This window comes from Sylvia atricapilla, chromosome W (assembly GCF_009819655.1).
Source record: "Sylvia atricapilla isolate bSylAtr1 chromosome W, bSylAtr1.pri, whole genome shotgun sequence".
Lineage (NCBI taxonomy): Eukaryota > Metazoa > Chordata > Aves > Passeriformes > Sylviidae > Sylvia > Sylvia atricapilla.
Genome location: NC_089173.1, coordinates 12,062,982 through 12,086,545, shown reverse-complemented (window position 1 = coordinate 12,086,545; position 23,564 = coordinate 12,062,982). Strand labels below are relative to the sequence as shown.

Genomic DNA, 23,564 nt, shown 5'->3' with positions numbered 1-23,564 from the left:
AAAGAAGTTTTAAAATACCAGAACGTAATCTTATTTTGTTTTTCATACTCATAGGATGTTTCTTTTGTAAGCCTTATAAAATAAAACATAGAGCAACTTAAATAAGTAGAGAAGTGGTCATAGGACCAAGCCTGACAGAGCTCAAGAAGTGTTTGGACAATACTCTCAGGCACGTGGTGTGACTCTTGGGGATGGGCCAGGAGTTGGACTCGATGATCCTTGTGGGTCCCTTCCAGCTCACCATATTCTGTGATTCTGTGAAAGAGAAAAAATGAAGTGGAATATCACTCAAATGCATAGCATACTGTTACATAACTATTTGTACCGTTTACTGATATTTGATAGGTATAAACTCTATACAGGAGGGTGAAGAGAAAATGGAATGAATACGAGAGGTAACCAATAGCCTGAATGATGAAGGATGATATTAGGAAGGCTGAACCATTGAGTCCCAATACATAGTCCCAATACAGTGCAATGGATGGTGGAATATAAAATTTCAGTGGTGTGCTTGCATGTGTGTTTCTAGAACTAATTTTATGGATGATGGTAGGGGTTTCATATTTCTAGCAGCTGATGAGATGCAGTGTCCTGCTTGTGTGTTGCTTCTTTTTTTCCCAGTGTATTCTTACTCTAGCCCCGTACTCTAATGCATCATGTCACCACAGTATTAAAAGCCTTTTGGACTAGGCTTCTTATATTTTACATGCCTTTTACTATTGCAATGCTCTGTTTCTATATCTGTCCCCTGCATCTGTTTAGGTCCACTTCCTTATTTGGCTCTCCTCACAGAAATGAGCCTGTTTCTTGCTGCTAGCATGCTTCAGCTGTAATACTGACTTTATTTAATTAAAAATTACCCCACATAAGGTTCTGAAGATGGGGAAGAGTAGTAAAACGAGTTTAAGGAGAAATAGTTCAAGAGCAGCCCATCCCAAAGATCAGGAAGTCAGGCAAAATTGCCAGTAGGCCTGCATAGATAAGCAAGGAGCTCTCGACAAAACTCAGAACCAAAGAGGAGGTATAGAAAAGGTGGAATACAGAGACACTATGGAAGCATGCAGAGACACAGTTAGGAAAGCCAAAGTCCGCTTGGAATTGAATCTGGAAAGGGTTGTCAAAGACAGCAACAAAGGCCTCTATAGGTGACAAAAAGAAGACTATAGAAAATATGGGCATACTACTGAATGACAGGATTACACAGGACATGGAAAAGGCTGAGGTACCGAATGCTTTATTCATCTCAGTCGTTACTATCAAGACCAGTCTTCAGGAATCCCTGGTCCCAAATATCGGGAAATCTGGAGCAAGGAATATGTGCCTTTGGTGGAAGATGATCAGGCCAGAGAATACTTAGGCAAACTGGACATACATAAGTCCATGGGCCCTGATGGAATGCACCCATGAGTAGTGAGGGAGCTGGCAGATGTCACTGCAAGGCCACTCTCAATAATTTTTGATCATGGCAACTGGGAGAAGTGCCTGAGGACTAGAGGAAAGCAAATGTCATAGAATCATAGAACGGTTTAGATTGGAAAAGACCTTCAAAGTTCATCTACTCCAACCCCCCTGCAATGTGCAGGGACATCTTCAACTAGATAAGGTTGCTCAGAGCCCTGTTCAACCTGACCTTGTTTCCAGGGATGGGGTATCCACCACCTCTTTGGGCAACCCATGCCAGTGTTTCACCACCCTTGTCATAAAATAATTCTTCCTTATATCTAGTCGAAACTTCCCTTCTTTTATTTTAAAAAAATTACCCCTTGTCCTATGGCAACAAGCCCTATGCAACTAAACCCCACACAGCTGCTCACTCACTTTCCCCTGTGGGATGGGGGAGAGTATCAGAAAAATAAAAAATGTGAGAAAATTCATGGGTTGAGATAAAGGCAGTTTAATAAGGAAAGCAAAAACTGCACACATAAGCAAAGCAAAACAAGCAATTCATTCACTGCTTTCCATTGGCAGGCAGGTGTTCAACCATAGCCAGGAAAGCAGGGGCCCATCATACATAATGGTTACTTGGGAAGACAAACCACCTCTCCCAACTTCTTGTGCACCCACAGCCTACTCCCTGGTGGTGTGGTGTGAGAAACAGCAAAGGCTTTGACTCTGTAAGCCCTGCTCAGCAATAACTAAAACATCTCTGATATATCAACACTGTTTCTATCACAAATTCAAAACATAGCCCCATACTGGCTACTATAAAAAAAATTAATTCTATCCCAGCCAAAGCAGAATGGCCTAATAAAAAGTTTGTCCCTGTCTTTTTTAGGAGTCCCCTTTAAATATTGAAAGACCACAATAAGGTGGAGTCTAATCCATGCTGAACAACTCCAACTCTCTCAGCCTGTCATCATAGGAGAGGTGCTCCAGCACTGATCATTTTCATGACCCTTTTCTGGGCATGCTCCAACAGGTCCATGTTTTTCTCGTTTTGAGGACCCCAGAACTGAATGCAGTACTCCAGGTGGGGTATCACCAGCAGGGAGTAGAGGGGAAGAATCACTTCCCTCGACCTGTTGGCCACACTTCTTTTGATGAAGCCCAGGATATGGTTGGCTTTTTGGGTTCTGATGGCACATTGCTGGCTCATGTCCAGCCTTTTATCTACCAGTATTCCCAAGTCCTTCTCCACAAGGCTGCTCTCAATCCCTTCATCCCCCCAGCCTGTATTGATACCAGGGATTGCCTCAACCCAGGTGCCAGACCTTGCAGTTGGCCTTGTTGAACCTCGTGAGGTTCCCATGGGCCCACTTCTTGAGCTTGTCCAGGTCCCTCTGGATGGCATCCCATCCTTCAGGTGTGTCAACAGCATCACTCAGCTTGGTGTTGTCTGGCAAACTTGCTGAGGGTGCACTCAATCACTTAATCTATGTCATTGATGAAGATATTAAATAACATTGGTCTCAATATGGACCCGAGGGACACCACTCGTCAATGATATCCATCCAGACATGGAGCAAATTCCTTATCCATGAAATAGTCCACCAATTTAGAGAGAAGGATGTTGCAGGGGACTGTGTCAAAGGCTGTACAGAAGTCCAGATAAATTACATCTGTAGCCCTTCCCTTGTCCCCTGATGGAGTCACTCCATCATAGAAGGCCACTAGATTTGTCAGGCAGGACTTGCTTTTTGTGAAGCCATGCTGGCTGTCCCAAATCACGTCCCTGTCCTCCATGTGCCTTAGCACAGCTTCTAGGAGGATTTGTTCCATGGTCTTCCGGAGCAGAGGTGAGGCTGACAGGTTGGTAGTTCCCAGGGTCCTCCTTTCTACCCTTTTTAAAGATGGGTGCAATGTTTTCCTTTTTCCAGTTACTTGGGACTTTACTTGACTGCCATGATTTTTTGAGTATCATGGAGAGTAGCTTGGCAACTACATCAGCCAATTCCCTCAGGACTCTGGGGTATATCTCATCAGGTCCCAAAGACTTCTTTATGTTCAGATTCCTCAGGTGGTCTCAAACCTGATCTTCCCTTACAATAGGAGAGACTTTGCCTCGTCAGTTCCTGCCTTGACTGTGGAAAAAAAGTTATTGATTACTTCATCCTTCTACTCATCTGGTGTTGCCAGTTTGCATGTTGGAGTTGTACAGAGAGGTGGTGGAGTTTCCCTCCTTGGAGATATTCAGAAGCTATCTGGACATGGTCTTGGGCAACTGGTTCTAGGTGACCTTGTTCAAGCATAGAGGTTGGACCAATGACCTGCAGAAGTCCCATCCGACCTCAACCATTCTTTGATTCTGTAAATTTTATTTATGGCATCCATAGTAATAATTGAATAGTAGGCTATTGAAGTCTCAAGGCTGATTAAGCACAATTCCCAATATCTGTTATATCCTCAGAGATGAGAAGGACATAGCGAAGATGACAGCAAGCATTGTTAGTGGAGCATTCTCTCAGAATCATTACAAAGACTAGGAATATTAAGAAAACTCTCATGAAAAGAGATACTATAGGTTAGATGCAGTGTTTTTTGGTTGATTTATTTGAATCTTGTTGGTATACTTGTGCATGTGTTAATATAGCTACATCATAACTCTTCAAATAAGAAGACTGACATAAGCATTGTAGATATAATTAATCAAGTTGCATCTTCATATAAGAGCATCACAAATTGCTTTCTGCAGTGTGTTTTTTTACTGGTTAATTTATGGCAGTGCATCGAGCCTTATGGTGTGGTTTCTTTATTAGCCACTGGTGCTGCAACCACCATCTATGCAGTTGAGGCAGATGGTGACCCAAATACTGGGTTTGAAAAGTCAAAGGAGTCAGGCGAAATACAGTATCTTATTAAATGGAAAGGCTGGTCACACATCCATAATACATGGGAAACTGAGGAAACACTGAAGCAACAAAATGTTAAAGGAATGAAGAAACTGGACAACTACAAGAAAAAGGATCAAGAAACAAAACGGTGGTGAGTATTTTTATAACGATTTCCATATTGCATATTTTTGTAACAATATAGATTTTTTAAGTGTCTGTACAACAGGAAGACAAAGGCTCTAAAGTTGAAGCTTTCCTAACACCTTATGTTCCTGTAAGATTCTGAGCACACCAACTTTACTTGAGCAAGTGACAATATTCACACATCTTGTAAAATCAGGGCTTTAAGGAAGCAGCTTCTGTACCTAGATTTTAATGTCTCTTATAATCAAGTTTTAACAAGATGAGTGGTGGGTTTTCTGGTTTTGTTTTAAATATTAACTTTTACTAATTTTGTCATTGATTGTATTTCGATCAGAGTTCTTTGGGAATTGCTGCAGAGATTTAAAAAATCAGAAATGGCTTAAGCACTCAAAACATTACAGCATTTAGTTTTCTTTGCTCAAACTTCTGTCAAAGCCTCAGAACCAAGAAATGAAAAAATTACTTACATTTTAGTGCTATGTTATGGTATTCCAGTTTATTAGTATGTTTAATATAATCTATGAACAGTGGTGGAATTTTTAGTGACTTATAAGATAGATTCTTATAGTGAGCTATCCGTGCTGTTCTGTGAAAATGCTGTGTGAAGTACACTAACTGTATTGAGAACAGATATTGTAAATTATCTGCATGACTAGTATAAGATGTAGCTAATAGTAATTTCGCTTTATAAGCTTCCTCAGTCATCAATGATAACGTACCTAGGCCAGATGCAGCACTTATAGCAGGAATTCCGGAGTTGTAGCTTCTCCAAAGAAACTCTCTAAGCAGCATTCCTATGGTGCTTACATTCAGAGATTTAAAATTGCCAGATTTTCTTAGTTTTAGAACTGCACAATGTAGTAAGTGCTGCAAATGAATTCCCATTTCAGGCTGAAAAATGCTTCTCCAGAAGATGTGGAATATTATAACTGCCAGCAGGAACTTACAGATGATCTACATAAACAGTATCAAGTAGTGGAGAGGATAATTGGTATGTGACAAACTTCCAGATAGAAAACAGTGTTGAGAATATTATAAGTTTATTGCTTGCATGTTGAATTTATAGTTAAGAAATTTAGGTTATTAATATCCCTAGAAGCTTAAGGCAAAACCAAATCAGTGATGAAATGTTATCATACTGTCTTTGATGTGAAACTAGTTCATGTTGTCTTATCACCTAAAATGAGTGCTTTCTTGAAATACAGAAAGAAAATACTGATCTGGTATCTCTGATGTATTTCTGCAGCTCATTCAAATCAGAAATCAGCAGCTGGTTATCCAGATTACTATTGCAAATGGCAAGGTCTGCCTTACTCAGAATGTAGCTGGGAAGACGGTGCTCTCATTGCCAAAAAATTTCAGACGTGTATTGATGAGTATTTTAGCAGAAACCAATCCAAGACTACTCCATTTAAGGACTGCAAGGTGAGTATGTAATTTCAATAGATTTATACAGTTGCAATATTTTTTTTAAAACCTGATCTATTTTATGTATCCAAAAAATGCATATTATAAAATATCTTTGAATGCTGTCTAGAACGGTAATAGTGATAGCTATATTTATATATGTAGGAAGTATTGCTATTAAGAATAGACTTTGGTGTCCCTGCCCATGGCAGGGGGGTTGGAACTAAATATTCTTTAAGGTCCCTTCCAACCCAACCCATTCTATGATTCTATATTTGCTTCCACTTATTTTATTGCCATCCAAAGATAGAATTGTTTATTACTTTAATTTGTTTTAAAAGTAACCTTTGTGAATGAGTTCTTGTCACTTCCGTTGTGGAATTTAGATCAGCAAACTAATTTTAGCTTGCAAATGGGTAAATATTATTATATGGCCTAGATGTTTGTCATTAATAAAGACTATGCTTGGTGACCAAACAGAATCCTACTGCTACTTTGTTTCTATAAGAAGATATTTTGGTAACTTCACTTAGTAGTAGGTAGGACTGATGCTCAATTTGCTTTTGACAGATTCTAAAACAGAGGCCGAGGTTTGTTGCACTCAAGAAGCAACCATCTTATATTGGAGGACATGAAGGTTTAGAGTTAAGAGATTATCAGTTAAATGGACTGAACTGGCTTGCCCACTCATGGTGCAAGTAAGTAGTCTTCAATTAGTCTTGCTGGTTTTAACTTGAAAGCATTTATAAATTTTGTTTGTTTGTTTGTTTCTTTGTTTGTTTGTTTTAGAGGGAATAGTTGTATTCTTGCAGATGAAATGGGTCTGGGTAAAACAATACAAACTATTTCTTTTCTGAACTACCTGTTTCACGAACATCAACTGTATGGGCCTTTCTTGCTAGTCGTGCCACTTTCTACCTTGACATCTTGGCAAAGAGAGATTCAAACTTGGGCTCCTCAGATGAATGCTGTGGTTTACTTAGGCGATATAACTAGCAGAAATATGGTGAGTATCTCTTTGTATCATTGGAAATATTAGTGGTAAATAAGAGTCACTTCATGTTCTTGTCTTATGCTCATCTGCAATATTTTGATTCAGAATGAGCAAATAATTATTTGAAACATTGCATGTGGTTAAAATGCAAATTAAAATACATTTTCATCTGATATGAATGAATGTGAAAAATTTCATTCTTGGTTAATAATAACCTTGCATTTGAAAATAAATTGTCTTTTGTCATGGGATTATTTAGGTGCATAAAATATATATTTAAGCCAAACAGACATAATCTTAATTTGTTTCCTGAAAGGAAGAATATAAGGAACCCTATCCATTAACGTTTAAAAACAAACAAAAAAACCCAAACAAAAAACCCAAAACACACAAAGAAATCAGCAAAGAACCCCAACTGAACAAAAGCTAACAAACACCCCCCCACACCACTGTTTAATAACTTTACGGAAAAGAGCTTAATATGTTATGTTTCTTGTTCATGATCAGATTCTTGTATGTCACTTAATGTCTATATTGCTATAGTATCTGAAGTCATCCTGATCAATAAGACCATTTTTCTATAGCTCATAGTTTGCTTGATTCTTCTTGTAGATAAGAACTCATGAATGGATGCATCCACAGACCAAGCGATTAAAATTTAATATACTTCTAACAACTTATGAAATTTTGCTGAAGGATAAGGTAATGGCACTACTTCAGGGAGATACAAATCATTTGTACAATGTAAAATTCCCTTAGAGTTTGCACATACTTGGGTTCTGGCCTGTTAAATGGATGGGGGAGTATGACAGCTTTACTCTTGGAACTATGAAGGCTGTTTTCTTTAAACACTTTTAGATTTTATGTATGTGTGGTTAGACTTTCTGCCCCCTCCCTTAACCCACATATCAAGTGGCTAAAACTTATTTTTCTTCAGTTTGCTTGTGCTTCACATTGTTACCAAAAATCCATAAAAATTAAACTCCTTAACACCAATGTAGCATGAAGAAGCAGAAATTCTTTATTTGGCTGAATGTATGAAGGAATATCTCCTCTGAAATACATGCTAAGTATAGGAAACTTCCTGTTTATATGCTATATTTTACATACATATTTCATAGGTTTTCCCAGAAGAAACATACATATTATAATAATTTCCCCGAAGTCATTAACATATCTTCCCTCCCTTTTATGCATGTGTTCTGTTCTGGGGCTCTCTGTCATACCTGACCACCTGGTGAACTAGTAAAAGTTGGCACAACTGGGTTGGTTGCTTTCCAGTTCTTCTTCCTACAGAATAAGCAGTGTGGTTCCATAGGCCAGTGTTTTTTGAAGAATAAGCATTGTATTAATCCACCAGCTGCAAACAATTCTTCATCTGGCAACAACATTGCTGTAGTAATTTCTTTGCATCTCAAAATCTCTCCTGTTAGACAGTCATCCAGGAACTGAAAAAACAAACCAGTCCATAGCTCCAAACACTTGTGATTCAAAACTCTGAAATCTCATGTTTTTTCTTTGTATTTGTGTGTGCAGTATTACATATATTTATATTACTACTCTCTTAATGATGGTAGCATATAAAGTTATTGTTAATCCTAACAGCATATGATAACTATAATAAAAAAGTTCTGCTTGCTGACTTTCTATTTCATTTGTTTGTACATGCTGAAAAGAAGAGAGTCAATAGTGGATTTTTGTTGGGGGTTTTTTGTCAATTGAAAATGTATAGATCAGCTTTTTGTCTTCTTCCTCCCCCTAAGTATAAACTTGGTTTATACTTTCTTTTTAATCTTGGGATACCTGCATAGCCTTTTGCTGAATCTAGCAAACATAAACCCCCTAATTAATACTAAAAACATATAGGTGTCCTTTTTTATTAAAATAAAAGGAGTGATGGTATATATATAACCTCATGTAAAAATGTCAGACATTGCATAATATATTAACTTGTATAATGTCTTCCCCTCCCCCCAATTTCTTGAAGTCATTCCTTGGTGGTCTGAATTGGGTATTTATAGGAGTTGATGAAGCTCATCGTTTAAAAAATGATGATTCCCTTCTGTACAAGACTTTAATAGACTTTAAGTCTAATCATCGTCTTCTTATTACTGGAACCCCTCTGCAAAACTCCCTTAAAGAGCTTTGGTCTTTGCTGCACTTCATCATGCCAGAAAAGTAAGGAATGTGATGGGTTTTTTTTTGTTTGTTTGTTTGTTGGAATTTTTTTTGTGGTCAAGTTTCTTATGGTCAAGTATTGTAGTGATTGGAGAACAATAAAGAATTGCATTGTGAAATAGTTTTAATATTTTTTATAAAATAGATGCACATATTTTTCATGCTGCTCTGGATAAATTGCTTTGGTAGCAACTGTCACTTTTTCTGTTTTGGCAGTTCAAAAAAAGGATGGATTGATGTATGGGTCAGAACCTTGAAAACATGCTTCATCTTAATTTAAAAGGAAAATCATATGGATTTGCTGTAGGGAAATAGAATGGGGCTGAGGATGTCATCTTTCCTGTGTTAGTACCATGAATGAAAACCACAATGCCCAATATCCAGTGATTCATTCAGGCACATGGTGTGATTCTTGGGGTAGTCCTGTGCAAGGCCAGGAGTTGGACTTTGATGATCTTTGTGGGTCTCTTCCAACTCAGGACATTCCATGATTCTATGATTCAGGCAATTTGTCCTTAAAATTTGCATAGAATAGGTTTACTATGTTGACATTATTCTATACTGACCTCTGTTTATATTTGGAATAAATAAGAGCCCATCTTCCTTTCAAATATTGTGTAAATACAAAGCATTGTAGCTCAAATTAATTTTGATGCTATGCATTGCATTGACTTCTTCAGAACGTTACAAACAAAGCCACTAAGTTTGTTGTCTGGCACCTATTCTTCATTTGATCACAAATGCATTCTCCTAGTCCATTAGCACATACCAGAGGATAATCACATTTCAGCTAGTCCATACAAACTGCAAAAGGTATGTGGTCTATTCTCTTGCACTTCCTCCAGCTATAAAACTACTTTTTCATACTGCTCTTGAGAAATATAATTGAATTTCTATATCTAACCTGTGTTTCCATGCAGAAAAATAAGATGTTGTGTTTTCACTGAAGAAATTAAAATTCAGGAGTTTATTTTGAATTTTTATTCTGCAAAAGTTTGTTAATTTCCATTCTCCTATTTGCAGACCAAATATTTGGAATTTCTTGTGAGATGCAAATTCAGAAATGTATTTAATAAAACAGAGGGGAGTAGTGAAGAAGTCCATTTGTGTTTGTGCACATGGTATATTTATGGTCTTTGTGTGTCTGTGTTCATGGTATGTCATTATTTTACCTTTATTCTTTCTATGTTGAAGATTTTCTTCCTGGGAAGATTTTGAAGAGGAGCATGGCAAAGGGAGAGAGTTCGGTTATGCAAGTCTTCACAAAGAACTTGAACCATTTTTACTCAGAAGAGTTAAAAAAGATGTAGAAAAGTCTTTACCTGCTAAGGTTGAACAAATTTTGAGGATGGAAATGAGTGCATTGCAGAAGCAATATTACAAGTAAGTAATGACACTTTTTAATTCCTGCTATTTTAATGATATCTCTATAAAAATTACTGAAGTGTAAGTTTTCATAATGAAACTTTAACTGATATTTTGAGAGCTTACATCCTTCATATTTCCACAAATAGTTAGAAATTACTTCCATTGTGCACATTCTGTATCATAGGTGGATTTTAACCAGGAATTATAAAGCCCTGAGTAAAGGTTCAAAAGGTAGTACCTCGGGCTTTTTGAACATTATGATGGAACTCAAGAAGTGCTGTAACCATTGCTACCTCATTAAACCACCAGACGATAATGAATTCTATAATAAACAGGAAGCCTTACAGGTAATACCTTTTTAAAAACAAGTTAAGTGATTTTACATCTCTAATATGCATGCAATAATTTTATACTGTTCTGTCAATTTATTTCTTCTTGTTAAATTATCTTAAGAAAGACTGAGTTCTCTATCAAATGTGCATCCTGGGTTTTACAGGTAAGTGAATTGTTTACCTTTCTGTTTGTTTCTTAAGTGGAACTGAATAATAGAGACATCAATACTTAATAAAATATCCTTGGCTTGAATTATGACTTAAAAAAAAAGGAAATAGTTTGAAATAGTCTGCATTTTCAGACTAAATAAACTGAAGACCTATTTTAAAGCCAGAATAAAATAAAGCGGTTGAATAAACAGATAAATTGAATATAAATGCAAATGTATGTGACTGGCAGTGGTACACCAACAATCCATGTGATAGCAGAAAGTAATCTGCCGAATTTCTTTAGGCTTAGTCTAGTTGTTTTTTTGTTATAAATGAAAGCAATTATAGCATCCCTACCAAAGATGATCTGTGATTGTGTTGTGGGTTTACGGTTTGGGTGTTTTGTAAAGGTTAACTGATCTTTGTACTAAAGCTGTTGAGAACCACAGTGACAAATAAAAGGACTGTTATAATTGATGCCATTTATAACACCATAAATGTTTCAAAAGATCAAGGGGTTTTTTTCTGCAAACTTTGAAGTTTATAATGTAGAAACTTTCCCAAAACTACTTGATTGAAATCACAGGTTGTCACTGCACAAGCTATTCTATATTATAAAATGCTCATCAAAGCTAAAGGATGTTTGCAACTTGGCATACTCTAACTACTTAAATTTATAATTAATCTCATCAGAACCATTCAGCCATTATTGCTAATAATTACATACTTGTAGCAATTATTTCCTTGGCTCATCTGAATAAGGTTTGTTAGTTCTAATTATGAATGATACATCCTTCTCATTTCTGGCATAAAGAATAAAAGCACCTAACTCCCAATTTTTTATTCCCCAAAATTCTATCCTGAGCCTCTTCAGCTAGAGGCCTAATGATTTCAACATAAAATTCAGCATGCCACCTGAGTTTCTGTTCTAATTGTTTTGACTGGAGCTGAGAAGGTTAAACATTGTAACCCAGCTGAAGCATGTTGACTTCTATTAACAGAATTCCTCTCACTTTTATCTTGCCAGAAAAACTTGACTGATTAGGCATTGTTTAAAAATACTTAGAGGATCAAGTAGCAATGCTTAGGTCTGTTCAAAAGACAGAAAGCGAGGAGCAAGTAGTGCTAAGGTAATCAGGTAATCTCACTGTTGTTTATTTGGTGGAAGAGAATTTGAGTCTACACTGTAACTGCTCTAACTCATAGCACAGTATATTTGCTTAACCTTTTAATGAAATGTTAAGATGCTGTTTTATGAGCCAGAGCTGAGAAATGCATTTATTTGAAAAACATGCTAGTTGGTACCCCTGTTGATTTCAGTTAGAGCACTTAAAGCTTCTATAATGAGATTTTACAAGATCAGGATTGACTAAATGCTTATACAACTTTCATGTTCAGTTAATGAATGTCTAACCATCTGCAGTGTATGTTAGTGTTGAGGTGAACTTACTTTGCAATACATACTTTCTTGTCTTGTAGCATTTAATACGTAGCAGTGGAAAACTAATCCTTCTTGACAAGCTACTAATTCGTCTACGAGAACGTGGCAACAGAGTACTGATTTTCTCTCAGATGGTGAGGATGCTAGACATCCTAGCAGAGTATTTGAAGTATCGTCAGTTTCCCTTTCAGGTAAGAATTTTGCTGATAGTAGTCAAGAAACCTTGATTTTTACCATTTTATCTTTAAAAAAGTGTCCTTTTTGTAGAAACATTTATGAAAGTTTAATTTTTCTGTACAGTAAAAGACTAGCAATTACTATATGCCTAATAGTATTTTGAAATTAAACTGATTAATTGGAAGTGTTACATTATTTTTATTCCTCCCCTCTTCCCCCCAGTTGGTTTGGCAATTGAGAATTCAAGTTTCTCCAGATAGACTAGTAGGAGTTCCTTTTTAACTGTATCATTCAATCTCTTTAGAGACTTGATGGATCAATAAAAGGAGAGTTGAGGAAACAAGCCTTGGATCATTTTAATGCAGAAGGCTCAGAGGTATGGTATAAGTGGGTGGTTGTTTTCTTAATCTACTCAGCTTTATTTTTCTTTCTTCTAGGAAATATAACAAATGTTGCACAGAAACTGAAGATAGAATAAAGTGAGGGATGTATTAGGTTGAAATTTCATTGCTGTTGCAGAGACAATAAGGTTTACAACCCATGCAACAACAACAAAAAAAATCCCTAAAACCAGCCAACCAAAAAAAACTTTAAAAAGCTAAGAGGAGGTTCAATAGGAAACACAGAATTTATTAAAATGGTGTTTATAACTAACATAACTACATATTTATATTTTTAGATTTTTGTCAGTGCTCTTTAACAAAATAATTTAAGTGCTGTTTAGAAACTGAAGAATTTAACTGGCTGTGTAGGACTTAGCCCTTCAGTTTTTATCAGAGCACTGCACTTTAACACAAGTTTTTTTACATCAAATACCTACTTAAGCAATGGCAGAATTAAGTTGTGTATATCCTTGCATAAAGAAAAATGTCTTGAATAGCTTTAAATCTGGCTTCTGTTATCTTCATTTTTTTGCCTCTTATTTTCTTGCCGTGGAAGAAACTAAAGAACTCATTTCTAACCATTGTGTACCACTTAAAATTCCTGGTTTATTTAGGTTCCCTATTATGGAAGCCATTCCATACCTTTGATAATCTTAGGTCTTTTGCCCTATACTGACAGGGCTTTTCCATAATAGAAGCATAACATTTGTCAGTTGCTGCTGAACTTATGTTTCTGCTATGGTTGAGGAGGAAGGACTTCATTTCATAACATAAACTTTAGATATTTTTTTAAATACAGAAGTTAGTTCTGTTTTGAATTTCTAGTACAGACATATTTGCCTTTTTCTGGAATCCTTGTAGTTGTACTGTACAGTTTTTAAGATGAAGGGGGGCCCAAATTTCACATGGTATTCAAGAATGAAGACAAACTATGGAGTTGTGCAGCAATAACATTGTTACCTGTTTTAGTCTTTATTTCTTTCCTAATAATAAATTTCATGTTTCTTTTTTTTTGTTTTTGTTTTTTTTGTTTTTTTTTGTTTTTTTTTTTTTTTGCTAATACTAAGCTAAAGTATTCATAGAAATATTTACAACTCCAAGGACTCATTCCTTAGCAGTAATGGCCTCTATTCTTTGACTGTACTTAAAACTCAAATTTATTTCCTATTAATCTTTAGTTTCATATGGTTTTATTGTAGTTGACCCTGAATAACTCCATATCATCTGCAACCTTTGTCACCTCATTACTCATCTTATTTTCATATTCTTTACAAATATGTCAAAGAGCATTGACCCCAGCAGAGCACTTTCGTTTTCTTTACAAAAAAACAGATGGACTTGGGCACACATGAGGCTTTAACAATAAGGGGTGGTGGTGTATTTTTTTGGCAGTGTTTTACTTGGTATTTTTCTCCCCAAGTGGCTTTTGTTAATCTTCTAGAGTGCTGCTTCCTTTAAACCATGGAGAAGCCGATAACTGCAAGAGAAGTTGATATCAGTTTGCTTTATACTTATACAAGGTCTGACTGGACTGGAGTTAATTGTCTTCATAGCAGCTCATATGGTGCTATGTTGTAGATTTGTGATGAAAACAGTGCTAATAACACAACAGTGTGTTAACTGTTGCTGGACATTGTTTACATAGTATCAAGGCCGCCTCTGTTTCTCACTCTGCTCTTCCAGTGAATAGATTGGGTGATGCACAAGAGGTTGGGAGGGGACATAACCAGGCAGATGGCCTGAACTAACTATAGAGATATTCCATGCCATATAACATCATGCTCAGCAATAAAAAAAAGTAGAGGAAGAGGTTTAGGGAGATTAGCCATCTTTTGCTTGGGAATTGTCTGGGCATCAGTCCGGCCTATGGGAAGATGGCAAGAGATTACATTTGCATCACTTGTTCTGTTTTATTTTCTTTCTCTCTTTTTCCACTTCTCCTTTGCTTTTTAAACAATTTTTATCTTGACCCCCAAGTTTCCCTGCTTTCAGTCTTTTTTTCTTCTTCCCCTGTCCCACTGGGGGTGAGGGCAAGAAGTGATTGTGTGGCTGCATGGTGCTTAACTGCCTATAAAAAATACTAGCTGGTCTAAAGAAAACAGTGGACTGATACTTGTTGAAGATGAAGGTGATCACCTGAATAATAGAGATGAAGAAAAAGTGGAGGCATTCAATGTGTTTTTAGCCTCAGTCTTTAATAATACTTATAGACCTTAGGCTGCCTGGTCCCCTGAGTCAGAGGACCATGAGTGTGGAAACAGTGACTTTCCATTTGTGGACACTGAAATTGCAAGGGACCAGCTGTATCAGCTGAATGTTCATCAGTCCACGGGGCCTGATGGGATTCATCCCAGAGTACTAAATGAGCTAGAGGATGTTAAAGCAGGACCTCTCTTGATCATCTACCAAATGTCTTGGGAGTCTGGGGAGGCCCTTGCTGACTGGAAGCTAAACAATGCTGCTACAATTTACAAAAACAGCATGAGAGAAGACCCAGGGAACTACAGATGTGTTGTTAGTCTAGCCTCAGTACCTGGAAAAAATAAGAAATTTGAAGCGTAGAATAAGGATTTTACAATTAGAAATTGTAAAACGGTATGTTTTATTTCCAGCTGGGACACATGGGGGATATCTCCTCCAAACCGTGTGTACCTGGTCAAGACAAGGTCCAAGTTTAAATAAACACTGATCCCACAAACCCACACCTCCTCACCCGCCCATTCCCTGCCTTCTCTCACTTCGTATTCTAATTAGCTGTCGCCTCCTGGTGGTCATGAGTTGGAGTCTTGGGAGGAAGGCAGACTTCCTCAGGTTGATCTTCGCTTCTGGGCAGGTGCGGTGGAGGTTTGGCTATTTTTCAGGTCACTTTGCTCTTGCCAAAGATGAGGAGCTTGATTTTTCTGGATTCAAGCCATAAAGTTCTGCTTTATCGATTTTTGACAAATACCTAGGACCTGCTTTGCTGAGTTTCAACATTATACATCTTACTTAGATGACTTCTACTTAGTAACTACCTAACAACTAAGCTTAATAGCTAATCTTCTATGTGTTCTTAAAGCTGCTTCTAAAATCCTGTATTTTTATATTTATAAACATCCTCCATATCAGATTATACTTGGGTGCTATTGAAAGGCATTTAAAGAACAGTGCAATCATCAAGCACAGTCAATGTAGGTTCACAAAGGGAAAGTCCTGTTTAACTAATTTGATATGTTTCTATGATAAATGTCACTTGCCTAGTGGATGAAAGGAAGGAAGTGAATGTAGTTTTTATCAATTTTAGTAAGGCGATTGATATTGTCCCTCACAGTGTCCTTCTGGACAAGTTGTCCAACTGTGGGATGAGCAGGTTCACGATGTGCTGGGTGAAGAATTGATGGAAGGGCAGAGCTCAAATGTTTGTACTGAATGGAGCTACATCTGCCTGGTGACTATTCACTGTCGGTATTCCTCAGGGTTCAATTCTAAAGCCAGTCAGTCCTGTTCAATATTTTTATCAATGATCTGGATGCAGGAGTTGAATGCACCATTAGCAAGTTTGCTGATGATACCAAACTGAGAGGGGCTGTTGGCTCCCTTGAGGGACAATAGGCCTTGCAGAGGGATCTAGATAGGTTGGATCACCAGGCAACCATCAGTGGCATGAAATTTAACAAGTGCAAGTGCCAGATCCTGTAACTGGGACAGAGTCATGCTGGGCACAAGTACAGATTGGGAGAGGAGTGTCTGGAGAGCAGGCCTGCAGAAAGGGATCTGGGGGTGCTGGTCAGCAGCAGGCTCAGTATAAGTCAGCAGTGAGCCCTGGCAGCCAAGAGGGCAAACCCCATCCTGGGGGGCATCAAACACAGTAGAACCAGTTGGTCAAAAGAGGCGATGATCCTGCTGTATTCAGTGCTGGTGTGGCCTCACCTTGAGTACTGTGTGCAGTTGTGGGCCCCACAACTTAAGAAGGATGTGAAAGTCCTTGAATGCATCCAGAGAAGGGCAACCAGGCTGGTGAAAGGGCTGGAAGGAATGTCCTGTGAGGAGCAGCTGAGGACATTGGGTTTGACTAGTTTGGAGAAAAGGAAGGGAGATAAGGAAGCTGAGAGGTGACCTCATGGCTCTGTACAGCTTCCTGTGGAGAAGTGGAGAGGGAGGTGCTGAGCTCTTCTCCCTGGGATCCAGTGACAGGATGCATGGGAATGGTTCAAAGCTGGGGCAGGGGAGGTTCAGACTTGACAGTAGGAAGCATTTCTTTACTGAGAGGGTGGTCAGACACTGGAACAGGCTTCCTAGAGAGGTGGTCGATGCCCCAAGCCTGTCAGTGTTCAAGAGGCATTTGGACAATGCCCTTAATAACATGCTTTAACTTTTGGTCAGCCCTGAAGTGGTCAGGCAGTTGGACTGGATCATCGTTGTCAGTCTCTTCCAACTGAAATAGTCTAGTCTATTCTATTCAAATAGCAATCTACTGGCTTTAGACATGGCAAACAACTTCTTGTATTACAGGTCTAACAAATGTTTATGATATACTTAAAGAAATATATGAGTTCATAGTCTGCTCCACAGAGCATATAAAGAAGTGTCATATTGGTTTTTGAGGGATATTATCACTTCCGGATAAAATCACTTCTGTGCTGGTTTAGCACAGAAGTGATTTTTTCCAAGAGAGTTATAGCAAAAACCAATTCGTGACTGGCTTTGAAGTTGACAGCTTGATTAACCAATCAGAGAATTAGATACACCTCTGGGCTACACAGGTTAAAAATCAGAGGAATTCCAGGAAAACTCCTTTTCCTCCCAGCCCCAGAACAGGTAACAAGGGCTCCCTGCTCTGCTGCATGGCCCCCAGGGCCTGGCAGGCCAGCTGGGCCCTGCTGCTGCAGCCATCTTGGCCAGGGTGGGCTCGATGACTCCTGGGCAGAGGGAGGGGAGGAGAATATGCCCTGTCTCGGTGGAGCCCAGGCCCAAGTGGCTGCTAACATCTGCCACTATGCCACACTTGCATCTCGGCCCAGGCCGAGCCCCCCCCTCCTCCAGTGGCTGCCAGGCAGAGGAAGGGGGGGGAGGAAGCCCAGCCATGCAAGAGATCCTGCCTCCAGCCCTGGCATGGCTTGAATCTACCACCTTCGGCCATCTCCCAGGGAAGAACCACCATGCCCTCTAAAGACCTGAGAGAATGTTAACTCTTTCCTTTCACAGATGAAAGGTACAAAGCACTAACCTTTCTCTGAGTGAGAGAACAGCCAGAGTAGGAGACATGTAAAGAGACAATATGAAGATATCAGAGTCAGTTAAAGAAAAAGTGGCGTCTTAGATGAGGAGATGGAGAAGATGCCTTGGATTTTGGGCTGAAAGTCTTTTGTGAGCCATGGTAACAGACTGTAATATGCTAGAATATCCCTTTAAACTGTGGAAAATATGGATTGAGGAGATAATGAGAGTATTCAGATTGTAGATTTGAGCAAAGGTATTTGTGATGGACTAAGTAAATATTGAAATAGCTGTGAACTAATGGAGAAGTTTGAACAGAGGAAGATAGAAAGATATGGAGCCCTCTGCCCTCAGGGAAAAAGAAGACCTGTTTCTTGAGATGGAGATGATTTTAGAGATAGTGAAGAAAACATGTTGCTTTTGGAACCATTCATCTTTAAAAATGATACCTCAATGAATTTCATGGCCCATATGCAACCACAGGAAAGGCTGCATGATATAGGAAGGATTTCACAACTTCAGATTTCCCCAGGCGTATGCTTTTGTGAGAGTTACGAGCCACAAGCCAACTGTTCTTTCTTGTGGAAAGTTACCATAACAGACCAAAAAAGACTTCTCTCTCTAAATGGACTGATGAAAGACTATTTTATAAGTGGTACTGACCTAGAGTTCTGAGTTTTGTCTTTATATGTTGTCTGTGAGAAAGAAAAGAAGCTGTTGGGGGAAGAGGAAAAGTGTTTTGAAAGTTTTATTCTGATCCTTATTAATTTTTTTCTCTCTTATAGTTTTGTTAATAAACCTGTCTTTATATCTTTTAAGTTTGAGCCTGCTTTGTTTTTCTCGTAATCCTATCTCACAGCAGAAAAAGGGTAAATGATTCTGGTAGACACTCAAACCACTACACTAATTCTGAGAAACAGGAATTGGTGAATGTGAAACCACTACAAGTTAATATATATATAAAGCTATTTTTTCTTTTATAATTCCAGGACTTCTGCTTTTTGCTGTCCACCAGAGCTGGAGGATTAGGTATAAACTTAGCATCTGCTGACACTGTAGTTATATTTGATTCTGATTGGAATCCACAGAATGATCTGCAGGCGCAGGCTAGAGCTCATAGGATTGGACAGAAGAAACAGGTACATGCACTTGTCTTTTAAGTACCAAACCTGAAGGAGGAATTCATTATGTTAGCCATAAGCTGTCTGTCTGGCCCATCATAGTCCTCATGTATTCTGAGAATAGCTAATACTTGCTAAAAATATCTAAAACTGTTAATATTCATGATTTTCCTTTTAATTTTATTTTTTTTTAATTTCCCTATACAGAGAGATAGCACAGTAGCTGTAGTAAATGGATGGGTAGGAGAAGTGTTGAGGACTTGTCCCATGTGCATTGGCATTGTATCATTCTAGAAAGTAACTGCTGTACTTCAGGCACATCCATTTTGCTTTGTTTAATACTTCATAGTTCTCTTTCGATTTCTTTCTTGCAGAATACTTCAAGTAGTAATCAGACAATATATTTCCTTGTGGCCATGCTTGTTCTTAATCATAGAAGTTTAAAGAGGAGAGGTCCAAGAATTTATTTTTTTAAATGTAATTTCTATAGAGACTGTGATAACATGATTGACTGGTTTCATATATGCAATACTAGTTCCACAAGATTGAGAAGATTTGTAATCATGGCTAATATTTCTCCCTGTTGTTGCTCAAGGGTTTTTTGTTAACTTCATGTGAGTATTTTTTCATGGGTAATTTGTAAGCAGGTAAATAAAACCTTTTTTGTAATATACATAGGTTAATATTTATCGACTAGTCACAAAGGCATCAGTAGAAGAAGATATTCTTGAAAGAGCCAAGAAAAAGATGGTGTTAGATCACTTAGTAATTCAGAGAATGGACACTACGGGGAAAACTGTACTACATACAGGCTCTACTCCCTCCAGGTATATTTGCTTATTCTTTCATATTACCTTATGCTTAAGTATACCTGACTATTTGAGTAAAAATGCAAGTCATTTCACTTGGTGAATAAAAGACAAAAAATATGTGGTAAGGAGTTATGTAAGTAAAGACTGCAAAGTATATTGTCCATGTCATTTATTTTTTTTACATATTAAAACTAGTTTTTATTTAAGATAAAAGGAAATTTGACTCATGGTTATAGTAAATTGAAACAATTCACTAAGATAAAGTGTTTATCTGAAACTTTCTGTATTTCAGCTCAACACCTTTTAATAAGGAAGAGTTATCAGCAATTTTGAAGTTTGGTGCTGAGGAACTTTTTAAAGAACCTGAAGGGGAAGAAGAAGAGCCTCAGGTAAATGGAACAGTGCATCTACACTTGATGGACAGAGAAAGATATGAATTGTTTTGTTGTAAAGAGAAACTTCTGTTTCAGGAAATGGATATAGATGAAATCCTGAAGAGGGCTGAAACTCGAGAAAATGAGCCAGGTCCACTGACTGTAGGAGATGAGTTGCTTTCACAGTTCAAGGTATTGCTCTGTTCCCTCCCTCTTTCCTTAATTAATGCTATTTTTTGTTCTTTTTCACCTATTTATCTTTTCTTCATTCTTACATCATTCACACATCATGTGATGGGTGAGCAACTGGCTCATGGGTTGGGCAAAAAGGGTTATAGTGAATGAGGTGACATCAGACTGGCAACCTGTCACTAGTGGGGTTCCACAAGGCTCTGTCTCAGGCCCTGTGCTCTTCAACATCTTCATAAATGACTTGAATACAGGACTTGAAGGGATACTAAGTAAATTTGCAGATGATACAAAATTGGGAGATATTGACCACCTCAGAGGCAGAGACCTCAAGAAATTAGAGAAATGGGAAATCACCAACTATATGAACTTGAACAAGGGCAAGTGCCAGATTCTGCACTTGGAATGGAGCAACCCTGGATGTATGGACAGACTGGGTGGGGAATGAGAGGCTGAAAAGCAGCACCATGGAAAGGGACCTGGGTGTCCTGGTTGATGGCAAGTTGAATATGAGTCAGCAGTGCCCTGGCAGCCAGGAGAGCCAACCATGTCCTGGAGGGAATCAGGCCCAGCATCGCCAGCCAGGCAAGGGAGGTGATTGTCCGGCTCTGCTCTGCACTGCTGCAGCCTCACCTTGAGTATTGCATGCAGTTTTGGGTGCCATGATATAAAAAAGACATTAAGCTATTAAAGAGCATCCAAAGGAGGGCCACAAGGATGGTAAAAGGCCTTGAGGGGAAGCCTTATGAGGAGCAGCTGAGGTCACTTGGCTTGTTCAGCCTGGAGAAAAGGAGACTGAGGGGGGAACCTCATTGCAGTCTTCAACATCCTCATGAAGGGACATGGAGGGGCAGGCACTGATCTCTTCTTCCTGGTGACCAGTGACAGGACTTGAGGAAACAGCATGGAGCTAAGTCAGAGGAGGTTTAGGTTAGGTATAAGAAAAAGGTTCTTTGCCCAGGGGGTGGTTGGGCACTGGAACTGGCTCCTCAGGAAAGTGGTCACGGCACCAAGCCTGACAGAGTCAAGAAGTGTTTGGACAATGCTCTCAGGCACATGGTGTGACTCTTGGGGTGTTTTGTGCAGAGCCAGGAGTTGGACTTTGGTCCCTGTGGGTCCTTTCTAACTCAGAATATTCTGTGATTCTGTGAAATGTGTGAAACAGTAAGTTAGCTCTTTGGCATGCAATGTCTATTCACCTATACAAGTGTCGTGGTTTGACACTGGCCCAATGCTAGGCACCCACGAGAGTTGCTCACTCACCCTTCCCTGCCACAGCTGGGTAGAGGAGAGAAAAAAAATTAACAAAAGAATAATGAGTTGAGATAAGGACCAGGAGAAAACACTTCCAAGGGCAAAACAGGCTCAACTTAAGGTTGCAAAGCAAATTTATTACTAACAGAATCACAGGAGGATAATGAGAAGTAAAATAAGTCTTTAAAACACCTTTTTTCCCCCCAGCTCCTCACTCCTTCCCACCAACAGCACAGGGAGACAGGGCATGGGGCTTTTGGTCAGTTCGTCACCTGAAATTTTCTTCCGCTACTCTGGGAGAGGAGTCCTTCCCCTGTGAGACCATGGGGTCCCTCTCATGGGAGACAGTTCTCCATGAACTTCTCCAGCATGGGTCCACTTTGATGAGCAGCAGTCCTACCACACCTGCTGCAACATGAATTCCCCCCACGGGCAAACAGTCCTCCCAAAACTGCTGTGACATGGGTCTCTCTTTCCACGGGGTGCAGTCCTCCAAGGACAGGATGCTCCAGCCTGGAAGCAAGGGCCCTCTCTCTCCACTGGGTCTTCCACTGGATCACAGCTTCCTCCAGGCATCTACCTGCTCTGGTATGGGCACCATCCCCACAGGCTGTGGGAGGATCTCTGCATCCCCCCATGGATCCCCATGCGCTGCAGGGGGACAGCCTGCTTCACCATGGTCTTCACCACAGCCTACAGAGGGATCTCAGCTTCAGTGCCTGGAGTACCTCCTCCCCCTCCTTCTCTACTGACTTTGGTGTTGCCATGTTGTTTTCCCTCACATGTTCTCACCTCCTGCTCTTCTCTGACAAGGCAGAAAAACTGTGTGCCCTTTGTTTTGATTTTCTTCTTAAATATGTTATCACAGAGGCATTACCAACCTCTCTAATTGGCCCAGCTTTGGCCAGCAGCATGTCCATCTTCAGAGCCATCAGGGATTGGCTCTGCTGGGCATGGTGGAAGCTTCCAGCAGCAGCTTCTCACAGAAGCCACCTCTGTGCCCCCCCCCCTCCAAAAAAAAAAACAGGCCACACAAAAACAATACAACAGGGCAATTACTGCCAGTGCAAGCATGTAAAATACATAATATATTTTGCTAACAAAATAAGAAAGATATTTGCAAATACATTAGTCCTTGATTTAATTGTTAGCACACTGGGGAGAGCTGTTTTTAATTTAATGCTTTATGCTGTTAAGCACCTGTAGTACTTCTTAAAACAAAGATTGAAATTTGGATTTCTTAATTGATGACTTGTAGAAAATGTTTTCAGCCCCCATGGGTAAAATGGAGTACTTCTCTAACTCTACCAGGTCTTTTCAAGGGCAATCCGTCCAATTATGAAATACCACCTAAATTATTTTTACTTTAGGCCCAATAATTAACTACTTAAAGTCTGCAATGTGGACTCCATCAACCAATTACAGAAAACCACCCAAACCCAGGAAGAAGGAAGAAGAAGGTGAAGGACTCAGACAATGCCCAAAGGTCCTCCATCTTAACTCACATGTGTTGCTATATACTAAAATCTTAGATCTAAGTTTTTCACCCTGTGAGATCACACAATACTATTCAAACTACACACCCACAACCTCAGTGCTGTCACTCCATCTCAGAACCCTGTTCCAAGGCCTCAAGTCAAATGTGTTGCTTGCTTGAGGGTCAGCACATTTAGCACAGAAAGCCTGAAATTTTCAGCCTCCAGGGTTCCAACACCCATGTAAACATGAATGCCAGATACACTTAACTGGGTAATACTTGAAATATTGAGTGAA

At 39.0% G+C, this 23,564-nt stretch overlaps 1 protein-coding gene across 6 annotated transcripts in view; it reads left to right on the top strand.

The window, feature by feature from the left end:
* LOC136373453 (chromodomain-helicase-DNA-binding protein 1-like) overlaps positions 1–23,564 on the top strand; it is a 102,797-nt gene that overhangs the window by 56,878 nt on the left and 22,355 nt on the right. For 5 of the 6 annotated variants that reach the window (XM_066338350.1, XM_066338349.1, XM_066338347.1 and 2 more), the window contains exons 8-22: positions 4,197–4,422; positions 5,306–5,406; positions 5,662–5,840; positions 6,393–6,520; positions 6,612–6,828; positions 7,429–7,518; positions 8,804–8,994; positions 10,189–10,377; positions 10,547–10,709; positions 12,324–12,476; positions 12,767–12,838; positions 19,031–19,180; positions 19,841–19,989; positions 20,267–20,363; positions 20,445–20,540. In XM_066338350.1, coding sequence (XP_066194447.1) covers positions 4,197–4,422; positions 5,306–5,406; positions 5,662–5,840; positions 6,393–6,520; positions 6,612–6,828; positions 7,429–7,518; positions 8,804–8,994; positions 10,189–10,377; positions 10,547–10,709; positions 12,324–12,476; positions 12,767–12,838; positions 19,031–19,180; positions 19,841–19,989; positions 20,267–20,363; positions 20,445–20,540 — 2,201 coding nt within the window. The remainder of the gene's footprint in view (positions 1–4,196; positions 4,423–5,305; positions 5,407–5,661; positions 5,841–6,392; positions 6,521–6,611; positions 6,829–7,428; positions 7,519–8,803; positions 8,995–10,188; positions 10,378–10,546; positions 10,710–12,323; positions 12,477–12,766; positions 12,839–19,030; positions 19,181–19,840; positions 19,990–20,266; positions 20,364–20,444; positions 20,541–23,564) is intronic. The other variant, XM_066338348.1, reaches the window with a different exon arrangement.